The 27,792-nt window shown below is 26.4% G+C and overlaps 1 protein-coding gene across 2 annotated transcripts; it reads left to right on the top strand.

Annotated features, from left to right (window-relative positions):
• The first annotated feature begins 69 nt into the window (after window positions 1-69).
• Window positions 70-27,179, top strand: CRMP (Collapsin Response Mediator Protein). Of its 2 annotated transcripts, XM_089219196.1 has the most exons (14): window positions 70-457; window positions 4,501-4,556; window positions 8,707-8,801; window positions 11,526-11,599; window positions 19,348-19,458; window positions 19,521-19,648; window positions 19,842-20,021; window positions 20,081-20,194; window positions 22,066-22,316; window positions 22,419-22,644; window positions 25,084-25,194; window positions 25,304-25,447; window positions 26,421-26,604; window positions 26,691-27,179. In XM_089219196.1, exons 2-14 carry the CDS (start codon window positions 4,509-4,511, stop codon window positions 26,768-26,770), a joined length of 1,746 nt encoding a protein of 581 aa, XP_089075322.1. In that variant the 5' UTR covers window positions 70-457; window positions 4,501-4,508; the 3' UTR covers window positions 26,771-27,179. The 2 variants fall into 2 exon arrangements, with proteins under 2 accessions (XP_089075322.1, XP_089075330.1); XM_089219204.1 differs by lacking the exons at window positions 70-457; window positions 4,501-4,556; window positions 8,707-8,801; window positions 11,526-11,599 and adding an exon at window positions 18,136-18,270.
• The last annotated feature ends 613 nt before the right edge of the window (window positions 27,180-27,792 follow it).

A 27,792-nucleotide genomic window follows, 5' to 3' on the forward strand; every position in this document is an offset into this window, starting at 1 on the left:
TACGGCAGACATACTCATACACACACGTAAACGCAAACGCTCCGCGAGGCGCATGTTCTATTGATATCCGTCGCGGCTTATCAACAGAGGCGTATGGTACCGAACACTGAAACCGAAGTAGAAAATAGTAAATAGTAATTGATCGCGTACGTTCTCGATAGGTCGTGTCCGTAGTCGTTGCCCCGCACAAACGGTATTAATGCTATTATAGCATTAATACGTCATATTCTTAAGTCGGTTAATTTTTAATATTATTATCTGTTGCTGTTATATTGTTATTGATAATAACTATTAATATTATATTATTATTATACGTATATACTGTTCAGTGACCGCCGATCGGTCGTTTTTAAAAACAAATATCCACTTCTGCTCAATATTTTCGATTCGACTATTTAATATTAATCAATTTACCTACAGGATATCAGTAGTACGTCCGAGTTGAATTTTACATCTGGTGAGTTATTTTTAGATTACCAATAATTATTATTTTTATCTAATAGGTGCCCTGAACTGACGTATAATATAAATAATATTAAAAAACTCGTTAAAAATTGTAAATCGTAGGCGTGTCTGTTATTGTTTAGGGGCGGTAGGGTAGTCGTCTGACATTATACTCCCTATAAATTATCGAGATCGATTTGAATTGAAATGTAGACCTACATCAACTGAATTTCGATTTATTATTATTTATGACGTCGCCAACAATGTTTAAAACGTTAAATAAAGTTTTAAATAAGTACTCACAAATAAAATTAATTTAATTAGGGTTGTATAATTTTGGGCTAATTTCAAATCAAAAGTACTTTCATAATTTTTTGTTCTTTTGCAAATAACTTTGTTTGAATACCTATGTCACAAGATGCAGATGTGCATTGTACTGCTTGAAACAACCTATTGGTTCTTAATTATTGTTGTCTATTATTGCTATTACGTGTTACCGGAGAATAAAATAATAAGAAAGTACACCTATTTTTAATTTTCATATCATACATTTAATTATTAATAATGAGAGGTGTCGACAATAATTATAATATAACTTGTATACAAGTCATGGTTTTATAGAAATTAATTATTATCTTCTTATGTATACATATATTTTAATAGTTTTGTAAGTACTTACTTTATATGTATACATTATTTGGATCACCTATATTTTAAGGTGCATAAGGTTCCCATTCAAAATAAGGTAACAGTAAATGTTTAATATTATATGTACAATGTACATACCTGTGAGGCTGTGAGTAACAATATGCTTAATTTAGATTATAGGATATAATTAATTCCAATTTATCTAATAACACAAGTGTTTAATAATATATAACAGACTTTACAATAATTTGGTGATATATCGACAAAAGTACTTAAAGTATGCAGTAATGCAGTATAAAATAATATAGCTTGCTTCTTATTTATGTAGTGTGCATCATTCATTTCTGGCTGTTGCCATAAAGTAAACAAGAATTATAGTACCTAAACTTTAAAAAAGAGGAGTTTTTCCACTTGTTAGAGCATGTTAAAATAATAATGAAGCCATATTATAATAAATTTCATGCAAAATGTAGAAAGATTATGGGGATCAGTAGTAACACGTTAAAATTTATAAGGATATTAAATTCCACCTATGAACCAATTTTATTCTAGTTTAAGGGGTACTAAAAGAAAATTTCCTCCTTAAAAACAATAGATATTAATTTTATATTAGTTAATTAAATTTGTATTATATTTTATATGTATTTGAATTATATAATGTCAAAATAGACAACAATAATACACCTTAATATTTTATATTATTTTCTTAATAAATAAACATTACGTACTATGCACATATATGGTGGTAGTCTGGTAAAATGTTGATTAATAAATGAGGTTTGTCCTGATGATACATAAGTAGTTTTGTCTACATTTATCGACATAATTAAAAAATATAGTTATACCTAAAATACGAGCTAAAATATAAAAAAAATAGTTAAAGTAAGCAAAAATACAGAGTACTTGTTTATTATCGCCCCGCCAATACACGATATAAAATTTATATCCCCGCCACGCTTGTTTGTTATCGCCCCGGCAAATAGTTCTCGTGTTTAGCTCGTGATTGATGATCTATTTTGGGAAATATATTAAGAAATAACTACTCTTTGCGGGACATTTTATATCATACTAATATAATAACAAATAATATATTAGTACGTTGCTGGCTTTTGTTATTATATTACCTACTTCGTTCAGACCAATATTGAATTACAATAATAAAATTAATTTTAGTGAATTACTCATGGTTGTTTTCAACAATGATATAGGAATTCAACTTTTACAAAAATATAATGTTATTAAAGTGAGTGAAACTTGTGAAAATGGCCATATAATGATTAATGGGATCATAAAGGGATTATAAATATTTATAATAATTATAATATTATATTTAATTTATAATAATTATATTATATTATAATAATTATATTGTTATAATTATTTTATTTATAATAATTATAATATTATATTTAATTTTATATTATATTTATTATAATTTTCATAAAGGGAACCTGATGGCAGTTTAAAAAAAAAAAAGTTGCCGGAAGAAAAAAGGTTTAAGAGTCTTATTTAGCAGAATTTTTGTGGAGAATACATTTCGAAAAAAAATGATGCATTTGAAACTATATTAAAAGAGATTTCTGCGTTCTGGCCTCCTTTGTAAATGTATATTATTATTTTTTTAAATTTGTAATTATAATACATTTTTAAAATTTTTTTATTGTATTATAATATATTTTATTTATGGCGGAGAGATACATTTTATACGATGTACTGGCGAGGCGATAACAAACAAGTACCAAATATAGTTATCCCAAAGATACTGCCAATAATCAATATTTGGGTAGTGTTTTAAATATTTTAATATGCGACAGAAGTAGGTAATAGGTATAGAGGATACTTACTTAACTATAAAATTCTGTCAATATTTAAAAATACCCCCTTATCTTAGAAATCCAGAATTAAAAAATAAAAATATGCTTAGGTATTTAAAACACAATAAAAATAAAAATTTAGTTTCCATGAAATTCCAAGTAAAATTCTGATTCCCTCATTGTTTTAGTACTCAAAAATACATTTGTAAAAATAATTGAAAAAAAGTGTTGCCCAGTAAAGTAGTTTTATATCATTATTTTTTTTTTTTTTTAATGGTTTAAACACAACTTATGAATTGCTTTTGTTATGTAATGTGTTAATGAAATAAAAAAGGTAGTATTCAAATTATTAGTTTTGTACAATAGGTAGTTATTGTACCTATAGCCTAACCTATGTATTACTACAATAGGTATCTAGTCAAAAGCTTGAATATTAGTTACTTTTAACAGTGTAGCTATATCTGACCTTGGCTGTGTTGTGCAAACATAATACATTTTATTAGTTTATTGATTTTCATTGCTATTAAAATACTTATTTATTCATAGGCGTACAAATAAAATGATAATTTATGTGTGCAAAATATTTACACAAAACAATGATACCAAACTTTTTTACCATAATTTATAAAAACCTAATCTAACCAAGTTATTGAAATGTCTCAAGAAATTTTTAGTTATAAAACGGGGAAATTCAAGTTAACCTGAAGTTGGTCGCTATAATGGATGTGTTGAATTTTGTTAGTTTTTCCTAATTTTTAATAAAAAGTACTAATAGTTTCTGTTTTTGACTTTCAAAAGTACCAACTAGATCCAATTTACTAAAAGTGACCATCATCATATTATATAAAAACTAAAGGACATATATAATGATATTGTACCTATCTAGGTATTACAAATATATTCATCGGAGTGAATTGCAAAATCTAACATAATATTAGACTTAAATTTTAATTGATAAATTCTATTTTTTTTTATGTAATTAATTTAATAATTAAATATTACCTAAAATCAATTTTTTTAAAATATTTTATACATTGTTAACTAGGTATTAACAATAATAAATGTCTTCTAGTGTTCAGTATATCATCATATACAGGTGTGCCGTGAGGATTTATCCATTGCAATATTTCCCGAAATAATGGAGATATCAAAATTCCGGCTTTGTTTCATTTTTCAATTATAGTTCTTGTCCTGTGAGTCTTAATACAAAACCAGAATTTTGATATTTACATTATTTCGGGAGATATCGCAATGGGTAAATCATCGTGGGACACCTTGTACATAAAACTATGTTTTATTTACACTTAGTTTCTTAGTTTTCTCTAATTGTTATTGCTTATATTTTTATTTTCATATTTTGATACAAACAAATACAATTTTCCTCAATTTTGGTGGGAACAGAATAAATTTCAAAATTTGTTATGAAGTAAAATTATAATGAAGACATTTAACAAGATATGTTCCTCTTTAATAACAAGTGTATGCAATTCCCCTGATATGTATCTATATAAATTATTCTCAGCACTTCATGTTCTTGTGAAACTATGAAATGGTTGTTAAAGTGTAATTATTTTAATTATTTTAATTTTTTCAGATTAAAACATGGCCAACCAATCAAATCCTGTGAAAAAAGTTCCTATTCATTTACAGGTAACAATAATATGTTATTTTAATTTTAATTAATTTATATTTTAATAACTACTTAGTAAATGGACTATGCCATTTTATGTTGAATAAATTAACACTATATTATTGTATGTGAGATTTAATAAAAGTAAGTACCTACTTTGTTGTAGCTATTGTAATAATACAAACAATATATTATTATCTAAATCAACCTTCAGGGCATAAGTACTCTTTAATAGAATTAGTGTGATACAATCAATCAGTTTATTTTTAAAAAGAAAAAAAAATGTTCATTAGTTTTTTGTATGGGTTGGGTTAGGTATTATTTAATGAATTGAGTTTTTTTTTAAAGTAGCTTTTAAAAAAGAATAAATGTTCAATTTTAAGTGTGGTTTCTGGTATTAGTCTAATATTAGTTAAAGTGATATTGATATTAAATTACCTACAAACAGTTTAAGTTTCCCAGCAGGCTCCTTTCCTGATTATTGCTTGTTGGAAGAAGACCAATGGTCGTCTTATAAATTCGGAGTTAAGAGTTTGCTGAGATGCTGCCGATGCTGGTGCGCACTCATTGACTACAAATATGATACGGTTATTTTGACCAGTCACATTGGTGCACTTAAAGGGGTTCCAGAGGGTGCTTAGCACTCCTAAGTCTTAAATTAGAACCCTCAAATTACTAAAAATATTGTTTATAATGCAATCTTGTATTTATAAGAATGAGTATATTCCAGTTTATATTGGTAATGCTACTCAACTTTGTATGTATATAACAACCTGTTTAAATATGTCCAGTAAATTTAAATTGAGTATGGCGAATAAATATACCAAAAATGATGAAAATGTTGAGGATTCTGATTGCAATCGTTTTTCATTGAAGAATATAATAGGTAGTCGTCGTAATAATGGGTTATAGTATATTTAGACTTTGGTAGTTATTGACATATTATATATTCAAAATACTTTTAAAAAGTATTTGAAATAAATACTTAAATACGTAGTCTGATAATTATGAAAAATTGTATTCGAAATATGTATCCGTATACTGCATCAAAATAGTATTTCGAATAAAATATTTCAATTTTCAACTATTTTAAAAGTATTCCAAATATCTACCTTTAAAATACTTTTTGTTTTTATTTTAATTATTAAACATATATGATACTATTCTTTGTGAAAATATCTGTGTAAATGTGCTTGTCAAACTAAAAGATGTGTTTGTTTTAAAGGTAGTCTAAAATGTAACAGTCATTGTCACAATTCATTTTCCTGCTCTAATAAATAAAAAAATGTTCACAATACGGTTAATAAATTAATATGATATAATAAATAAACTTTATTACTATACATAATTATTTAAGTTAAATTTATAAGGGTACTCAGCATAGCCGTCGCGAGGGGGCAAATGGGGCAAGTGCCCTAGGGCGTCAAAAGTATTATGAACTTAGGGGGCGTCATAAAATGAATAATAAAAAGACAATTTGGTGTTTTTATTTTAGATATTAATATTTTCTTTTTATATTGTAATATCGAACTGGTCATCTTTTCATGAAAAGGTCGATTTCACGAAGTAGTTACGACATAAATATATATATATAATTTAATAATCCTAAATTTAGTTTATGTTGATAATTGATTAAAAATGTATATAATATTTTAAAAATCTCTAGAATATAGGTACAAGGAAAACAATTATTGTAAATAAAAAGTATTTTGTATAGGAATAAAATATTTAGTTATTTATTCAGAACACATTTGGGAAAAGTAATTTAAATGTATTCCGGATACATTTGTATCATAAATAATTTATAGAATGTGTACATTTTCTTCGTTTGTCGATCTTATCGTCATTTATCAATCTGTAAATTATTTGCATGTTAAAAATTCAGTTCTCGAATTGAGGGAAACCGCAAATTGACATAGTCCGGCTTAATTTTTTCAAGTTTTCTTAATTTAATTAAGAGAGGAACGCTAGAAATGCGCCCTCTAGAGATGTTTACATCTAAATGGTATATTTGGATTTTGTTTTCATTTATTTTTAGTAAAATAATGATTATTTTTTCCCAGGAAACAGTTATCATCGATTACATATCTATATTCTGTGTCGATACTGCACCAATAAATGATATAGCTACATATTTACATAATATTATTGACTTGTCAAACATATTTTATTTTAATAATATAGTAGAACCGTCAGTCTCGGAACCAGAGCTTTGAAGGATAATCGAAAAGATGGTTAAGCGGGCAACAAACATTTTTTAAACATGCATACAAATTATTTATTATTTTTAGATTCTGAGCGGAGCGATGAATGTATTGATTTTACAATGATGTGTGTTTTTTTTTTGTGTCTGTCATCACGTTTTGGGGCAGTAAAAATGCTTCGATTTTTGACTTCAGTACCTCGTTCGATCAGAAAGTGAATCTAGTTGGTACTTTGGGGGGTCAAAAGTGAAAAATTCTTAATACGTTTCTAAATAATCGAGAAAAACAAACTAAAAATTAAGGGAAAAACGGGAAATTTTACGCACACTCATTTTTCGACAAAATCGATTTTGGTTATTGATGTAACTTTAAAAAAAATAACCACAGATACATGAATTTATCACCTAATGTTTATATAAGTATATTCTATCCACCATGCAATTTTCAAAAAATTTCGACTTAAGTTGAACTCTTCATAGGCATTTGAAATTTTCGATCATTATTAGTTTTTTTTAAATTAATATTGATAAAAATGTATTTGTTGGGCAGAAAAGCTTGAAAATTTAATACAAGGCTCTTAACATATTGTTACAATAGCAGTTAAAAAATAAAATAAAATCATAGTCACAATTTTTTTTTATAAGCATTCAAAGATTGAATTTTGACAAAATACGTAAAAATCACGAAAATTCGCAAATTATTAATTATTTCAAACTAGAAATTCATAAAAAATGTTCCTTTTGTATCTAAGATTTGAAAATTTAATACATAGCTCCTATCTTATTTTTACAATAGCAATTGAAAAATAAAAGAAATACATTGTCACAATTGTTTTTTATAAGCATTCAAATTTTAAATTTTGACAACATATTATGTAAAAATCACGAAAATTCGCAAATTATTTTAAACTAGAAATTCATAAAAAATCTTCTTTTTAAATCTATGATTTGAAAATTTTTAATAATCTATAATATATCCTAGACAGATAAACCGTCTTCGCTCAGAATCGTTTTTCGTATACAATGATATAATATCATTGGATTCAAATTTAATTCCATCCATTACAGTAACCCACTTGTAACCTATACTGTACATCAGAGCGACATCCAAGACTTACCCGTCTTTTTTAATAATAATGTCGGGCATAATGATTAATGATATAATTAGATACTATTACTTTTATTGGTACATTATGATTATTATTATTTAATTTATTAAAAATTTTTTATTATTTACAATTACATACATAGTTAACAAATATTGTAAAAATCGGTCAATTTTTGTGGTTTTAACATATTTAACTGCAACACGCTGCGCGTAGTCCGTGCAAGTGTGGCGCCTGACAGTTAAATGAGAAAGGCGGTTAATCGGGGTATGGATAGTCGAAGTTCTACTATGTATATTATATTATAATATAAGATAATATAATTAATACTATTTACTTATGAAATATAGGATAGGTTAACTTAACCTAAGTATAATTATATAATTTTATTTCATAATTTTAATAATTTTATTGTTATTGACGTAATCGCGATACCAATTTCAAGTGGATTTGCAGGCAACGCACGTTACAATGTGAAGTACTATGAAGCCATAAACAATCAAATAAGTGTCTAAACATTAAACATTATAATGTGTTAATTATTTAATTTACTATAATATGTGTAAATAAGTCACCTATGACCTATGGGTTACTGTAAAATATATCCGTTATAGAACGGTATTTTCTGAACTAAAATCAACGTCCGTCCTCAATTTTTGTTCCAATTCGAACACCGGTTACAATAATGTTGTGAGAGCATTCAGCATAACATAACAATATTATTGTAATTTTAAATTACTGGACGTAAGTTTTGATATGTTACGCGTTTGTCATACACTAGTGTTTAACACCCACATTATTTAATTTATTGGTTACTGGTTCCTATAATATTTATGCAATTAATATTCAATTTTGTTTTAGAGCTCGCAAAACCGTATTTTGATCAAAAATGGCAAAATTGTTAATGCAGACAAAATGGTCGACAGCGATGTTTATATTGAAGATGGCATCATTAAGTATGTATAAGTTCTTATTTCTTAATAAAAATAAAAAGATTATCGAAAAATCCCATCCTTGTTTATGAGCGTTATTAGAAGTTTTTACCAAACTAGATATTCGACCTAAATTAAAGATTTATCTTTGACGATTTTCTTATTTTTTTGTAAATCAAAAACGAATAACTTTACATATAGATAACTATTTAAAAAGAGCATTCGCCAAATGTTTATCGCTTAGGTATTCTGTTTTTTAATTTTTATACGTCATGATGTAATTTCCAAAATATTTTGGGTATTTTGAATTATCATTTATAGCCTTATAGGCATAAGAAATTTTCGAATTTTTTAGTTTTTTCAACTGGTAATTGATAAATAATTTTTCGATTAGGAAAACTAGAAAAACATTTGGAAATTGTACACAAGGTTTCTCATAATTATGGCGTGGATTTATATGCATTTGCATATTTATTTTGGTTGATTGCATATTTGCATGATATGATAAAAGTGCATAACATTTGTTTTATATCACAACGATTTAAAAATTGAATTTTGTGTAGTGTATATTTTTGCATATTTTGATGTTTATCCATTGCATATTTCATTTTTAGTGCATATATCGAAGTTTTTTTTAGAAATTTTGAAATATATAGGAACCATTTACATAAGAAAAAAATATTTTTTTTTAGTTTTGATTAATATCAAAATTAATTAATAGGTATTAAATAATATTTATGGGGGATCGAATCCAATAATTATAGCGTATAATGAAATAATGTCATCAAAATTAGTGTTCATACAATCTACATAAAAATACTATAGATATATATATAAATACTTATATCATATTATATCATATCATATTACGTATCTAATTTTAATTTCATAAAATCAGCGGTATTGTCTTTGACATACAAATTCTAAAAATCATATAAATTTATATTTTAGAAGTATAACTAAGAAGTATGTAACAAGTTAAGTTTATATAGGTATATAAAAAGTTACTTTATTCAATCTATTTTAAAATTATGAAGTGCTTTTTAATTTATCTCACAAATAATATATATAATTTGGAATTTATTTGTAAAGTCTTGTACTTACCTATATTTTATTATATATTTTCAGCATGTCCTAACGAAATAAAATAAATATTATACTATTTTATGATGGGTATAAATCATAGCCCCAGTAATAATAATTACTTTCATTTGATAGAACCCTTCCACTGTGCTCAGTCTGTCACTGCATTGACCTATCTAATGTTCAAAGGATATCCGCTATTGTTTAAATTGGATACAATCTACTGTCCCATAAATAGCATACGTATATAATTACAGTGAAATTACATTCCATTTTTTTTTTTTAGATATTAATGTCACCTTTAAGATCATTAAAAATGATTAAATCTTTAATTATGGTTTCTGATAGAAAATTGGATGTAACGAACATTAAGAGGGGGAGGTAAAGTAAAATATTGGTTGTAGTTTTTAAAATAATACAAAAAAACTAAAAAAAAAATCAATCGAAGAACGTGAATATTTACGCAAAATCAGGTTTCGATAAAAATAGACATTGTTTATATTTTATTATAATTTTAAAATATTGGAAATTTACACCAAATATTGAAATATTTATATTAGAATTTTCTATAAATGATAAAACGTTCTAAATATTTTAGATGTCGTTAGTTGCTTGTACATAAATACATATATTTACCTGCATATTAATTAACTTTAGTATTTGTTAGTGAAAATTACAACGTTCCTTATAAGTTAAAAACTTTTTGAAAATACTATGGTGTTATATTATTTTTAGGCATGTTTAGAATTTCAAATTTTGACAAAATTCAATAAAATTTCGAACATTTAAAAATCACAAAAAAAAATCTTTATACCTTAGGCATAAAAGTTTACACAAGATTCTTTATATTATACTGTTATTATTTGAATAAAAAAATAACGATTTTCCGATTCATGGTTTTGTGTATTTTATGATTGAACGATTAAAATTAACTACTAGTTTATAATGAATGATAATCATTAGCTTATTATTTGTTATAAGTTATAACTATTTATAAAATTTTTTTTTTTAATTCTTTGTTCTTATTTTTGTTTACTGATAATTAAAAAAAAAAAAATACAGGTAAGATGGCTAATAAAAACATTTCATGGTATTGTAACGATTTTAAGTAAGATAAAAAAATAAAAAAACAACCAATTAGGTAAATGTGTTGAATCTAATCGACAAATCAAAATAATATATATATATATATATATATATTAATGTAAACATATATGCATAATACACGGTCATCTACAAGTATGAAGTAGATCGATTTTACTGACATAGAAATCGCATCAGTGAACACGAAATACAAATAAAAATAGCACGGTTAAAAAACACTACGATGTAAATGTTTAAGATTAGATATTTTATGACTAGAATGATAGATAAACTATTTCATAAAGAAGTAGAATCAAAGCTCAAGGAACTATAAAATACAACCAAAATATATACGTCCTTAAAATCGTAAAAATTACAAATACAAATATAATAATATGAAATAATTATGCATTAAAATTACCCTAAGAAATATTTTTGTTACGAACTTAACTATCTAATTAATCAAAAACTATTCAAAAATATTTTTTGAAATCCTATATTAATTGTGTTTTATACTTACATCTAATGTTCATTAATTTTAATTGTATGTACTAATAGTGTATTTATTTTTTATTACATTAGAATGGTTGGTTGCAATCTTATTATACCAGGAGGTACAAGAGTTATAGATGCAACTTCAATGTTGGTTATGCCAGGTAATATTTTAAATAAATTATTTAAACATTATTCATATTATCTTGCTGTAAATAGCCTATACTAATATATGTATCTAACCTATTAGTATATGATTTAACATTGCTTTTGAACATAGATGTTAAAGTTTTTAAATGCGATCCAATAAATATCAAACAATATTAAAAGCTTTAGTTAAGGAATATAATATTTGTTAATTGAATATAGATATTATTAAGTACATAACTATTAACATCTGTATATTATCTTTATAAAGGTAAATAATGCTATTAAATATGTATAATATTTAAGTTACTAGAAGCCTATAATATAATATATATTGTGTAGATATTATATATTATTAATTATTAACATTATTCATAAATATTGTTAGTATTAATATAATAGATAATCTGCTAGTTCTTATATAATATTATTAAAGTCATCTCATTGTTATTGATAGATTTTGTGCCCAAAGTATACATTAAGAGATTCATGATAGTAGATAATTATATATTTAAAAGACATTTTTGACTATATATCATTACAATTATCAAAGAAATATTCATGATATAAATAAAAATTATTGCCTTATTATAGTCCTACTTGACAAACAAATATCAAATGTCTTGTAAAATTACAATACAATTATTGAAATTATTAATATAATGAATAATCTTTAGTTGTTAACATATCAAATATCAATTAGCCTGTAAACTAAAAATAACTGGTATTTATTATATTATATATATATAAAAAATAAATTATATTATAGGTAAAATTAATATAGTTAATAATCATAGGTACAATCTTAAATAAAAACAATAATACAGTTAAGTGTGAACTATCATTTAAATAACCCCAAAAAAATAGGTTTGATTGGTTTGGTATCTCTGAAACAATCTTGAAACTTAAATATATGCTTAGTGATATTTAAATAATTTAAAATATTATAATACTAAATTTCAGATCATGAGTGGAGTGTAGGCATTTAATTAAAAATTATAATTATTTAAATGTTTATATATCTCATCATATTTTACAATTTTGGAGCAAAAATAAATTGCTTCATGCTTCAAATTTGAAGGGTGGTCTCTAGTAGCAACAATAAATTTAATTAGTACTTTATTAGGGGTCTAAGCCCTAAGGTGAAAAATTATTTTATTTCCAAGTCAAAACAATTTTAAATCAAATACAAGGTTTCTTAAAAGTCTTTTTTACAGTGTTTAAAAAATATAAAAATTACAGTCTCAATGTTTATAAGTGTTTACAGTATAAATCGATCACATACATGAAAGTATTAAATTGAATATAAGGTTTGAAAATGTAATACAAGATCTCCCAGAAGTTCTTTGTCTTTACTAAAAAAAAAAAAAATTAAAATATCAAGTCACATTAATTTTTATTTTATTAGTTTAAAATTGAAAATTTCAATTTTGTATACACTATACAATTTTCATATTTTAATAATTTAAATTTTTTTCAAGAAAAAGAATAATTTGATTATTATCATATGATAGATGTGATATTTTAGCCAAAATTAGTTCAACCTTCTGTTTTCTTCTTCTCTTTCTCCTTCTTCCCAACTATTTGGAGTCGGTCTCCTCTGTCCTTCACCTCAACTTTTCTCGATTTTCTATATATTCTATGTACATAATATCAACAGCCCTCATATCATTCTCAATAGTATCCAAAACATCTATTTTTTGGCCTGCCTCTTCTTCATTTCCCTTTAACGTTCATTTTCAAACTACTTTTACTGCTTTTGTTTCCTCTCGCCACATCACATGCCCCCAAACCATCTCAATCTATTTTCTCTCATCAAGTCCACTATCGGCGCTACACCAATACTACCTCTCACATATTTGTTTCTTATTCTATCTTATTTTGTCACTCCACTCATCTATCCAAGTATTCTCATTTCCGCGACAGTCTCTCTACACCCTTTTTTTTACCTTTCAATCTCATTGAAATTTTCTTATCACAAAATACGCACGCCGCTTCTCTCTATTTCATCTACCCACACATAATCCTATGTTTTACATCCATGTCAAAACCCCCGTCCTGTTCTACAATCGATCCTAAATATTAAAAGCTATCGACTTCGCCTATCACATCACTACCTATTGTCATTGGTCTCCTCATCTCTTCAACTTTTATTCTTTTCCTCAAAATGCATACCCTATATACTCTGTTTTATTTTTACTAATGTTAAATCTCTTTCCTCCAAGGGCTAACCTCCACTCATCCAGCGTATTATTAAAATCTTCCAAATTATCTAATACCAAAACTATATCATCAGCAAACAACACGCACCATGGTATCTCGCCCTGTATCTCTTTAATAATTGCATTTATTATCACAGAGAACAAGTAAGGGCTTATATCTGACCCTTGTACGAAAAATACGTAAAATCTTTTGTTACTCCATACAGACTCTTGATATTAGTACTCAATCCTAGATAAATATTTTGAACCAAATGTATGTAAATTTTTTGGACACCTTTTCTCATTAATCCAGCCTTTTCTAAATCTATTAACACCATGCATAACTTTTTGGTTGTCTTGCATAAAATATAGCTTCATTGTTGATTTTCCTGACCCGAATCTAAACTGATTTTCTGATATTGATGTCTCACTTCTTATTATCTTTTCTATAATCATTTCCCAAATCTTCATATTATGATTTATAAGCTTCCTCTATACTTCCCACATTTTGGTATGTCTTTTTTTCCTTTAAATATTGGTGAAATACAATTTTTTCTCCAACCGTCTGGCATTTTCCCACTTAAAGTACCTTATTAAAAAGATCTTTCAACCATCCAATGCTTACAACCCCTAAAATTTTCCATGCTTCTACTTTATCTGGTCCTATCGTTTTTTTCTTTTTCATTGCCTTCATCGCAATCTTCACTTTTTCTTCAATGACTAGGTCAATTAATACTTTATGAAATACTCTCCAAAGCTTCTTTTGGATACTCCTTGTTCAGTAATCTCACAAAATTTTCTTTCCATTTTTTTCACATCGTTATCTTTTATTAAAACCCTCTTGTCCTAATTTTTTACATACCAGACATTTTGATAGTCTCTAAATCGCTTTTTTCTCACCTTAACTAGTCTATACATTTCTGCTTCTCCTTCCTGTGTTCTTAGCTGCTCATAGAACTCATCATATTTATGAAGCTCCGCTTACCGCATTTCTTATTATTTTACATACATTTTTATACTCTATCCAGTCTTCTCTCTTCCTGCTTTTCTGCAACTTAAATTAGTTTTTTTTACTTGCTACTACTCTCTGAATCTCATACCACTACCACGTTTCCTTGAAAACTACTTTTGGTTTCACCAACAATCTATTTTCCTATAATCTTAATAGAAGTGGCCATCCTTCTCCAATTTATATTTTCCTCAACATTCTACACAGCTTTTTCTTTTACTTTCTATATAAGCTCCTTTTCTTCATTTCCTATTAATTTCCGCTATCTAATTGTCTTCTCCTTTCCAGTCTTCTTTTTTTAATTTGATCTACTCTCCTTCTGTCCGCTACAGTACTACACCATACTTCCATTATCATCAACCTATGCTATGCTATTATTACAGTCTCCAGGAATTACTATACAATCCTTTATTCTTTCTATACTGTCTCTCTTCCAAATACAAACATCAATCTGTAACCTATTTCTATTATTTTATGTTATATAATGCTCTTCTATTTGTCTAAAATACATTTTGATTATTGCGATATGATACAATGCTGCAAAATCTTGAACTTTTTCTCCAGTCTCATTCTTCTCGCCAAAACCCTGCCCTCTATGCTCTGTTTTTTACTCTACCCTCTCACTACCTACGTTTCCATTCATATTGTCACCAATCACAGCATCTTCATTTCCTGGTAATTCCTTGCATCACCTTTTCCATCTCTTGCCAAAACTCTTCCTTTTCTCTTTCTTTACATCCTACTTGTGGTACATACACACTTATTACGTTTAGTACATTCTCCACACATACCAACTTTACCATAATAATCACTTTTCCCCCTACGTTCCTTATGTCAACTACCTTAATTTGTGTCTCCTCGTTCAATATTATTCCAACACCATTCCTAGTACTAGTCCTTCCTGAATATATTATCTTCTACCTCTTTAATATTTTTTTTGCTTTTTCTCCTTTTCACTTAGTTTCCTGAACACAACAAATATTACTTTGCTTTTCTTCAAAAATTTTTGCTAATTCTTTACTTCTGTCTGTCAACATTCCACGTGCCTATTCTCACTTTATACCTATCTCTCTTGGACTCAGATTTAACCCGGGGTGCAATGGAAATGTTCCTACACCGTTGAAATTACCTGTGTTGGGCAAACCTGAACACATAACTGATGAAACAGCTACCGCACTGGGCGTAGACCGTTTGGGCGAATCGGCCCAAAATATGGTCTGTTTCGGCAAAAAAATATGTACCGTTTGGGTGAGAATTATTCAATTTAAAATACCGTTTGAGTGGTATGAAAATACTTATAATATACACTCAACAATTACTTAAACAAAATCATATAAAAAATAAATAATTAATAAATCCTATTAAAAAAAAATAATGGTATAGAATCTATACTATAGATCCATATGTTTTGTTATCTCTGATACATTTTTTATCTGTTTAGATACTTACGTTACATTTTTTGTTCACACAACGAAATCGAACGGTTTCTTTTTTAAGTATATTTGATTCCGTAATCCGTGTACTTGTGTTGTTCAATAACTATACATATATTACCTCTTTTAGTAGTTAAAATATGTTTGACTTTTAAATCCATTATAAATGTAAATAATTATAACTTATAACTTACATTTGACTATTACTTACTTAGAATTGATTTTGAAATACGCGTACATGAAAGTATTACACTAGATACTAGATTATTATAACACACAACAGTGTTATTATATACAGCTTGGACAGTATGTCTGAATCGTAATCTTATCTTTGATAATAGTGATTAATAATGATTTACGTCATCCGTATCTGCCTCCCGGTTTTACCTTGCACTGGTAAAAATAATTTCACTCCCCCAAACAGTACAAATGATTGTCACTCAAACAGACTATTATTTTTTTTTGAAAAAATTATTACCTTCGTCCTTACGACCACCGTCCCACTGGGTCCGGCTATTATCACAAACTTCAACTTCCAGGCCGCCTTCACCTTTACCATTGATGTTTCCTCTCATCTGTCGTCCGAGATGCGACAAATCGCCTAAGTTTCGATAAGGCAGTACTTCCGAATTGCATGCCAAAAAAAAAAAAAAAACAACATAAATTGGAATGTCCGAATTGCATGCCATCAGATTATCAGGTTGATGGATTACTATTTATTATATACTTATTATACTAGGTATAACTTAAACTTTTTTTGAACTTTTCTAATTTAAATTACTTTTCCACTGAGAAAACGGACTTTTGCTACATTTAGTTTAGTATAATAAACTCAATGTATTTTACATTTGTACATAGTATTTTTTAAATAAATAATTACAATAATAATATAAAATTCGATAATTAATATAATAATATTAAATTTGGTCGAGTTTAAAAAAAAAAAATAATTTAAATAATAATATACAATTTGGACCAGTTTTTTAAAATAAATAATTATAATAATAATATAAAATGTATACTTTAATATATTATGATAAATACAGTTCAAAATAAAACTAAAGTATAAAATATTTCAATCTAGAAACTAACCAGTTGTAAAAACCATATCATAGATCGTTTCTATACATGCTGTATTTTATTTAAATTCGAAAAGTTCAAAAAAAAGTTTAAGTTATACCTAATAGCTAACATAATAAGTGTATAAACTATTGCTGATACACGGCATGCAATTCGGACAAACCTTTATGAGGTGGCATGCAATTCGGACAGACCCCTTTAAGAAATCGCATGCAATTCGGACAGACCCCTTTAAGAAATCGCATGCAATTCGGACATTTTTTTTTTTGGCATGCAATTCGGATGCAGCCCGATAAGGAGTCTTCATCCTGTTTCACACTCATTAGTCATTTTACACCGGATTCAACCTTCTGTTTTATTATTGGAAGAAAAATAAAATTCTAATAGTAATATAAATAAATCATAAAATATCATTAGAATAAATGGCAGACTTGGAATCCGTTTACACTCAGAAACGCTTTTCGCTTCTATTATTTAACTAAGAATTTAAACTGTACACATTTACAGCGACCTATTCAATAACAAGGTACATGGAGTGCATCAAAAACCTAATAAACAGTATAGTGACTTTTCCATTTATATATTATATTAAATTTAATTAAAATTAATTGTATTTAGTAATTTTATTATTAATTTTTAATGTTAAAAATTAATATGATTATTGTAATAGTACAAGGTACTATCTAGCTAGGTATCTAGCTAGTTGTTCAATAATACTGGTGGGACATGCTTTGCACGTTTAAAGATAATATTTATAAGATATTAATTCTGCTTTTAGCTTCAAATTAAATTTTTTACATTACCAATGACAAAGAATTATCTTATTACAGCAATGTTTATAAACTGTGTAAATTATTTTGACGTCATCACCATCTCTCGGAGCGCCAAGCACAACTTCTTTGCTGGGTAAAATACAATATCGAGACGTGCATTAATTGTTTGAAATGATATGCAGACAAGTTGAGGTATAAGATTAGTTCAAAATGAACATGAATAAATTAACAGACCTAATATATCAGGACAGGATGAAACATTTATTATACTAAAACCATATTTTAAATATATATATATATATATATATATATGATGTTTAAAAGTCTGGTATTATTCATACAACATATTTGTTCTAAATATTTTATAATTAAATATTTCTTTTAAAAAAACCGTTCCATATAAAACATATAATACCTATCACGCTATCACTAAGTAAATAATAATCATTTGCTGTAAAATAATAGTAATTTGTTATAAAATCTCATTGTATTATGTTTTAAATATCAAAACTATTTACACATATTTTAAATCTCTAAAAGATTTAAAAATAGATTTTTATATTTAAAAAAAAAATGTTTGAAGTTTTGTTACTTAGCTTCTAGTTTAACCCTAAAAAAATTATTAGGCATAAATATTTAATTTTTTGGGTAGTGTATATTTAATTACAATAGGTATATGAAATTAAATTCATAAAAACCATAACATTTTTTACATACAGTATTGTAAAAAGAGTTAAACAAAAATATCAAACTTTTGAATTTTAGTTTTTTTCTTTTTTCATATATTTATAACTAGGCTTTAAATAATATTTTTTTAAACATATACATATAATCTTTCAATTTAATAAAATAAAATAATAATTATGACATTATAATATGAAAACTATAGAGAACTTTATAATTAATGATTCTTTTTGATATTGCAATTGATTTTTAAAATACATTGCCAAAGCATGTGTATCAAATTATTGTCTGATTTGCTGCGTTTTAATTTTAATGCAATATTATATAGTCTTATTCACTTTTGCCATAATACAATGGTATAAATTAGTTAGTGTAAGTAGTGTAATAATCATATTTTGTATTCAATTGGTAGCTGTGATTAGATATGGATAATAATTAATAATTAATTTTTGTCTTAGAATTCTAACAGTACATTTTTGATACATTGTAAATAAGAACAATGTATTTTGGTTTTTGTTGGACAGTATTTTAATAACTATCGTTATTTGTAAAGCAAAAAAATGTATATCAAGTGCAAAATTACAGGTGGTATAGATCCTCACACACATTTGGAATTAGAATTTATGGGAGCAGTGTCTGTGGATGATTTTTATCAAGGAACTAAAGCTGCAATAGCAGGTGGAACAACGATGATAAGTATGGTTTATTTTAATTAATTTAAATTAAAGTAATCTAATTAACCATAATGTATGTTATAGTTGATTTTGTGTTACCAAATAAGGGGGAGTCTTTAATAGATGCTTATCATAAATGGAGAACACGTGCAACAAATAAAGTCTGTTGTGACTATGCTCTACATATAGGTGTTACTTCATGGTCAGATGAGGTATATTAATATCTTGAATATAAAAATAAAATTATAAGTTAAATTTTTTTATTAATTATTTATTCAATTATGTATTGTTGTGTACTCAATGATACAATTTAAGATTTTCATTTTTATTACTACAACTAATTTTATTAAGTATATAAAATTATATATTATAATATTGTTATTAAATGTAAATTTTAATATTCAGGTGAAAAAAGAAATGGAAGAACTCTGTAAACTGCATGGAGTAAACTCTTTTAAGATGTTTATGGCATATAAAGGAGTTTTTATGGTGACTGATTCCGAATTGTACAACAGTTTTGAAGCATGTAAAGAGCTTGGTGCAATTCCAATGGTCCATGCTGAAAATGGGGATATAGTATTTGAAGTGAGCGGTATATACAGCTATAATTTGTATGATAAATTCTAAATTTATTTCTATTTAAGAATACAAAACGGTTGTTAAAATCTGGTATTAATGGACCTGATGGACATGGATTATCTCGACCTGAAGAAGTCGAAGCAGAAGCTGTTAATAGAGCTTGTACATTGTCAAATCAGGTATAATTTTTCTCAGATATAAATAATCACACAGTGTCTAGATAGATTCCCAATATTTTTTTCTTCTTTAGCTTAGTATTTTACTAGATTATACCTCTAATTAAAACTTTAAATCATTTTCGCCTAACTGCTCTCAGTGGTGTATTTTGCTGGGGGGTCCACACTTTATAAGTCGTAACTTGGAAACCGTTGTCAGAATAACATTACTATAAATGTGTAATATCTATACTTATTACTTAAAACCATGCTGTTGGAACATGTATCTGTTTTAGCTGTTGTAACTAATTTTAAACTATATTTTATTTAATAATTTTGCTCACAGCGAAAAACTGTCTGCGCGTGCCTTTATAAATCGGGTTCTGTAAATATGTAAAAATTATATTTTTTTTTTTGAGAAATTCTCAGCCCCCTGAAATACACCACTGACTGCTTTTAAAATATAGAAACATGTATGTATAGTACAATTAAACTAAATTGTAAAAAGTTCTCCAATCATCAATGCCATATAAATAAAATCAAATAGGTAGGTATATATTTTTTAATTAGTTTAGTATAGACTACCACAGCATATAATTATAATTAATATACTAGCTGATCCCGTGAATTTTGTTACCCGTTAAAAATGCATTTAAAAAAAAATTCAAATTTCATTTTATTGGACAGATTGCGGCGATTGCGCAACTAGTTAATTCCTATTTTATCTCTCAATGAACTGAAATTAAGCTTATAGTTTATACAACTATTGCTCGGGCCGGGAACGGACAATGATAGACCGTGACGCCCAATCACTAAATACTACATGCCTACATAGCACTATAACACTCACACGCCTGTGTAAATTGTGTATACAGTATATGTACCCATAGCGATTAGCGACTCAAAAGAAAGAGGACACAGGGTCGCCGAGCCAAACTAAAGAGTGCTAGTGTGTGGTGTGTTTGTAGGTATCAGGCGTGTGTATGTATTTGAATGTGTGCGTGCTTAAAAACTAATGACAGATAATAAAAAATGGTAACTGCAAGGTAGCTGGTAAAAAATTAGTTGCTGTATTATACACAATTTTAATAATACAAAACTTAATAAATCACAGCAACAAAAAAGGTATAAAATATATTATCAAATATATAGCAATTAATATAGAACAATACGGCCCTCCTGGCCCAACAACTAAATATGCATAATATAAATGATAAATAACAATAATAATAAAAAAAACTCCCAATTTGGTGAAGCACAGCCTGGCTAGCTCGTCCTAGCTATATATATAAAAAAAAATTTACACACTTGTAAAATATGATCTATAATAATAAATATTCGCTGCGATCGGCGCACACACTAGAACTATTATAATATCTATATAATATATAATATATGTTGCGATTCGCGCCGATAATTAATCAATATAAATAATATAATATTGTGACATACTGCTATGTCCTATCAGATGTAAATTTTCTAACTCATATAGGCTGAATTAGGAATTTTAGTTGGAGAAAATACCACTGCCCCCCTCCAAAAAAAAGATTTGCTTTACACTTGTACCTTCTATACTAAAATTTACTTTTTATGATTGATGTTTATGCTAAATAATCTATTATCTTGTTATCTAACAATCTAAATTCTAAAGTAAAATTGGTTTGATTGATATATATGTTAAAAAAATCATGAATTTTAATTTAATTTTAGTTTAATCAAATTATAGGTAGGTATTCAGTGTAGGTAACAGAAAAATATCACTAGTGAAACATATATAATATATAGTTTTCTATTACTATAAATCAATTTGAGAACAAAAAATGTTTTAGTAGACACATCATTATATTCTGGTTAATTTATGCTTTATTGTTATTTAATAATATATATACATTTAGGTAGGATCACCGTTGTATGTCGTGCATGTTATGAGTAAGGCAGCTGCTGAAGTCTTAGCAAAACATCGTGCTGAACAAATCAAACAAAATGGTAATACTAAAATTTATGGTGAGACTTTAGCTGCTGCAGTTGGAACACATTGGGATGAAAATAAATTAACATGTTGGCATGATGCTGCTGCTCATGTCTTAAGTCCACCATTAAGAGCTGACCCTGACACTCCAAATTTTTTATTAAACATGCTAGCCAGGTAATTGATATTGAAAAAATTTAAATGTTCTAATGTACATATTTTTTTTTATGTTTTTTTACTATACTTTATGTTAAATGTTAAAATATTTTAATTACCTAGTGATAAATTACAAACAACTGGAAGTGATAATGCAACATTTAACAAAGATCAGAAATCCTTGGGTAAAGGTGATTTTACTAAAATACCTAATGGCGTTAATGGTGTTGAGGATCGTATGTCTGTAATTTGGGAAAAAGGTGTGGTGTCCGAACTTTTTGACCCATGTCGTTTTGTAGCAATTACCAGTGCAAATGCGGCAAAAATTTTTAATATTTATCCAAGAAAGGTAAGTTACATTATAATGACACATACTCTATTTATTTATTTGTCCCGTAGATAAAATAAATCAATTTTAAAATATTATTATTATTAATTTGTCTGTAGAATCTCATTTAATGTTTTTTTTTTTTTTTAAATTATACTCTATACTTTATTAATATCAACACTTATATATATTAAGTGCATTGCATATGTTAGATTTCTTAATAAAAATTAAAAATTTAGAAAAATTAATACCTACAGAACACAGATTTTTAAAGTTAATTAGAGTTGATTTATTATTCTTGATTTAATAAAATGTTTAATTGTGAAGATATTTTATTATATTACATTTGGACAGTGGGGTGGATAGGGGGGCAAAAATAAAGTCAACCCACTCTCCAGAGAATTTTTATATATAGTATACAGCAGTGGCGGCGTGATAGGGTGTTTCATGAGGCAATTGCCTCACGACCGATTAGGTGGTGGTACCTCCTTGAATGGATATTAAAATACACATGTGGTCAAGTGGTCAACTAATACTATTTATACTAATTATATAATAATTAGGATAATTTGTACCTCACGGTTACTGGAAAGTGGAAATACACTATGTGTAGTGTGTACTATAACGTGGTATCGTGGTAACTGCACGAAACCGGAAACACTATAAAGTTGTATCGTTATTATTTTATTAATATATTATAAAATATAAGTTATGAAGCGTCTGTGTGATAATATTTAGGTGGTGGTGGTCGAGCATATATAGTATATACTTGCCTCATGAAATAAAATAGTTCACGCCGCCACTGGTATACAGCCATGCAGGGTGTAACAGAAAGGGACAAACATTGTTAATATTATATGATAAATAAATAATTTAAGAAATATACATATTATGTTAGAAAATTCTCAAAAATCATACTTAAAAAAAAAGTTATTACATTACAAATTAATGTAACCAAAAAAATATTTAATATCAGAAAAATTCTAAAAAATAAACTACTTAACTTAAATAAATCTTTTTATTATAAAAATTGTCCTTATAATCAGATTCATAAATAGGCTATTTTGAATTTATTCAAAAATATTTTAATGAAATTTAAATTTTTTTATTTTCAGTACTAAAAAATAAATACATAAAAAAGTTAACTATGCATGTAGAGTTAGGGTTTCTTAATGAAAGAAAAAAAATATTAATTTAAACAAAAATTATCCCAAAAGTCAGTTCTATCTCTTGTATCGTTGTATCTTATGTATGCTTGTAATATAAAATGTATATAATATGGATTATAAGTATAGTATAATGCTTATATATTTATAATATTAAATATTAATAATACATTTTAATATTAATTTATTAAAACAAAAATTTAAATAATGTACCTACCATAAATGTATTGACTTAATAGTAAAATCATTATTTTATAACAATTATAATAAAAGCATGGTATGCCTTTTTTTTTACCTGGCAAACGGTATAATATGTCTTCAGAAATGATAACACTTCTGTGAAGATAGCTGTGCCTGCTCTCCAAACTACCGTGTATATCATAAACATAATAGTTTATACTTACATGTTTTATTGTTTTATATGTCTATGGTGTGTATCCATTGATTTTAATACCAAGTTAATCAGTATGTTTATTGTATATTCTAACTACAGCCCACAGATTAATATAATATAGGTACTATTTGTGGTTAAAACGTAAAATATGATCAAGGAAGATCACAAAGGGAGGGGGGGGGGGGGGTTAGGGCATTTAGGTATGAATATATTTTGTGATATGATGGCCGATAGGTTTGTTGTAGTTATAGTGTAATATTATTTGAGTTGAACTTAAGAGGACACTACATGGCCATTTCTTGTATCTGCTTTACAAATGCATAACATACTATATTTACACTCAACAGATCATGTTTAACTCTGTTAGTTTAAAAATTAAAGTGAATTGACCTATTATAAAACTAGATAGTAATTAGTAAGAATATTATTTTTATTTATCTTATTTTTTTTTTTCTATAGTTTAATTTTTATAGCAAGTTTTGCATTTGTTATAAAGTGTAAATTAAAATTGCTTTTAACTCACTTAATCACTGAATTAATGTAAAAAGCCTCTTAAACAAACAAAAAACACAATTAATGTTCTTGCCGTAAATTTTCATAATAGGTTGATTCACTCTAATTTTTAAACTAAGGGATCTAAATGTGATCTGCTAAGCGTAAATCTGCTATGTTACACACAATACACACTTATTGTGACAATAGACACTACAAATATTATCTGTGTAGTGTTCTCTTGAATAACTTTGAATTGCTTGGTTAATCAGTTGAAATTTTTGAATATTTTTGTACCTTATAGTCAAATTATGTAATTAGGTTTTTATACAAAAGTACTGATATTAATTTTTTTTTGTAATTTTAATATATTAATAATTTGGATCTTTGTATTTAAACAATTTTTAGGGTTGTATAGATGTTGGATCAGATGCTGACATAGTTGTATGGAACCCAAAAGGAAAGCGTATTATTTCTGCGAAAACTCATCACCAAGCTGTAGATTATAATATTTTTGAAGTAAATATACTATCATTTGTCACTATTATTTAGTTGTACAAACTTAAAAACTTAAATAAAAATACATTTAACATAATCATACATAATTTTGCCATTATTTTTAATTTAGGGAATGGAATGTCATGGTATTCCTGAGTTTGTATTAGTTGGTGGCCGTGTTTGTGTTGATGAAGGACAATTAAAAGTTGTTCAAGGTCATGGAAAATATGTCCCCACCCCTACACATTCAGAATTTGTGTACAACAATGAAAAAGTATATGGTTTTTTTTTATATATATTTACCCATTTACTAATTTTAATTAATGTACCCTTATAATAATAACGTTAAATAAATCATGGTTTTCTCCAGTAGTAGTATAACCTTATACTATCAGCATATTTTTAATTTATTTGTTTATATATAAAAGTATTTATTTTTAAGTTAGAATTTTAAATTTAAAAAAAAAAAAAAAAAAACATTTATTTTGCCCTAATATAATTTTAAATGAATAAAATGAATTATAGGTAGATCAAAATTTATAACATTGTTGAATTATTGGATTTTATTTGAATTTGAATTTTTAAAATTAAATGCCTAATTTATCATTAGATTTCAGTTATTTTGATATTTTACCACTTTTAATTGACAAATTGTTAAATTGTATAATATAGTAGAATCTCAGTATTTCTGCACACATCAGACCAGAAGATAATCAACTTAACGAATTCACTGGATTATTAGATTATAAAATTTTAATTTAACATGTATAATACAACACAATACACATAGTTATTATAGATCAGTGGTGGTCGGTAACTTTTTCAGATTCTTAGGCCACATTTACAAAATTAAATAATTCACGGGCCTGAAAAAATAAAAATAAAAATATATTTCAAATTATTTACTATGAAAAAATAACTGTTTAAAACTTTTAAGCAGGCTGCTTCTGACCCGATAGCCAACACTTGCCGACCACTTTATATATTATATAGCAATAACCAGATTATTGGACATACTGGATTATTGCAACCCTATATTACCTAGAGCCTATTGTACTCTCATTTATGTTTTAAATGTATTACCTTTGGATTTCTATGAAAACAAATAACTTTGTCATTATTAAACTTTTTTGTTTCTTTTAAATACATCAGCGATTGATTATTAATGACAAAGATATTTTAATTTATATTAATTTTTCAAATATTCTTTATTTTAACATTCACCAAATTTTCTTTTGAATATTAAGGTATCTGAAAAAGAACCTATTGACGAAAGGAAAGAAACCAAGGAATTGAAATTGCAAATTTCTCCTCCATCAAGTGTAACAAGTGATGTGTCTGTCTGTACAAAATCTCCCATGATTCATACAGGAAAAGGAATGCGTATGGAAGGACAACGAGATCTCCAGAGCTCTACGTTTTCAATCAGTTGTAAGTAAAATTGTATTTATATTGTATTTTAATTTATATATAGTATATAATAAGTATTAAATAAATGAGAGAAATATTGATTTCAGCGGAATTTAATGATCCTGTTAAGAAGTCGAGTATCCGTGTAAGAAATCCTCCTGGTGGTCAGTCTTTAGGTTTTTGGTAATTAACTTATATTATTAAATAATGTTCTACTCCTAGTCCAACTATTAGAAACTTTTTTTGAACATATATCTTTAAGATTAATCACTAGTTTTTATTGGTACTGCTTTATTTAAAACTCACAAATAATATATTATTTGAAAAGAAGTCATGTTTATTTTATCACAATTTTTAGTTTAATTGTACATTTTTATTTATAACAACGTATCAATAAACTGCACAGAAACTGTTTTTACTATTCTTGTGTAATTAATTATAATCTATAACAATTTAAATAAGTTAAAATTGATTGTTACTTTAGGTATGAATTTAAACAATTAATAATATGTTGTCTTTTGCTTGTTATCAGTATATGCATTTTATATGACTTACATACATTTATTATTAATTATACTCAATTGATTTAGAACTAATATTTTTTTTTTACTTATTATTTTATTATCTTCAAGTCACAACTGTAGTATAATAGTATATGATAGAATTAAACATATAAAAATATAAATATTTTTTTTTTTATTATTTTTGATTTACAATTGGCAAGTATGTAATTGGAATAATTTTAAAGTTAGGCTCAGGAAGTTTTATTTATTATGCAAGACCTGTATTCTGAAGAGCATGAACACGATATTGGCCAAAAAAAGTTTAAAAAAAGTGAATATAAACTATTAATTTTAATAACTGTTAAATATCAGTCCATAACTCTTAATAGTAATAATATCTGACTACTGAGTAGAAACTAGAAATTGGTTAGTTATACTGATGAACTACTGAAAAAACATTGATATTTAATATTGAGTAGTAATAGTTATTATTGAACAATACTGAGTAGTAACTGCCGGATAACCAAAATATATAGGGTATTGTTGAGCCAGAAGAAAACCACAAGAAATGTGGATACTCGAGGTATGTAAAAAATAGAAAATATTTAACATTATTTAATAAAAAAATGTTATGGTGCAAGAACTAATTTGTTTTAATTACTATTATAAAAAAAACAACTAATATATCAATCATCATAGCTAGCTA

The sequence above is a fragment of the Diuraphis noxia genome, unplaced genomic scaffold, assembly GCF_037042655.1.
Source record: "Diuraphis noxia isolate RWA-SAM2 unplaced genomic scaffold, SU_Dnox_SAM2 contig0001, whole genome shotgun sequence".
Classification (NCBI taxonomy): Eukaryota; Metazoa; Arthropoda; class Insecta; order Hemiptera; family Aphididae; genus Diuraphis; species Diuraphis noxia.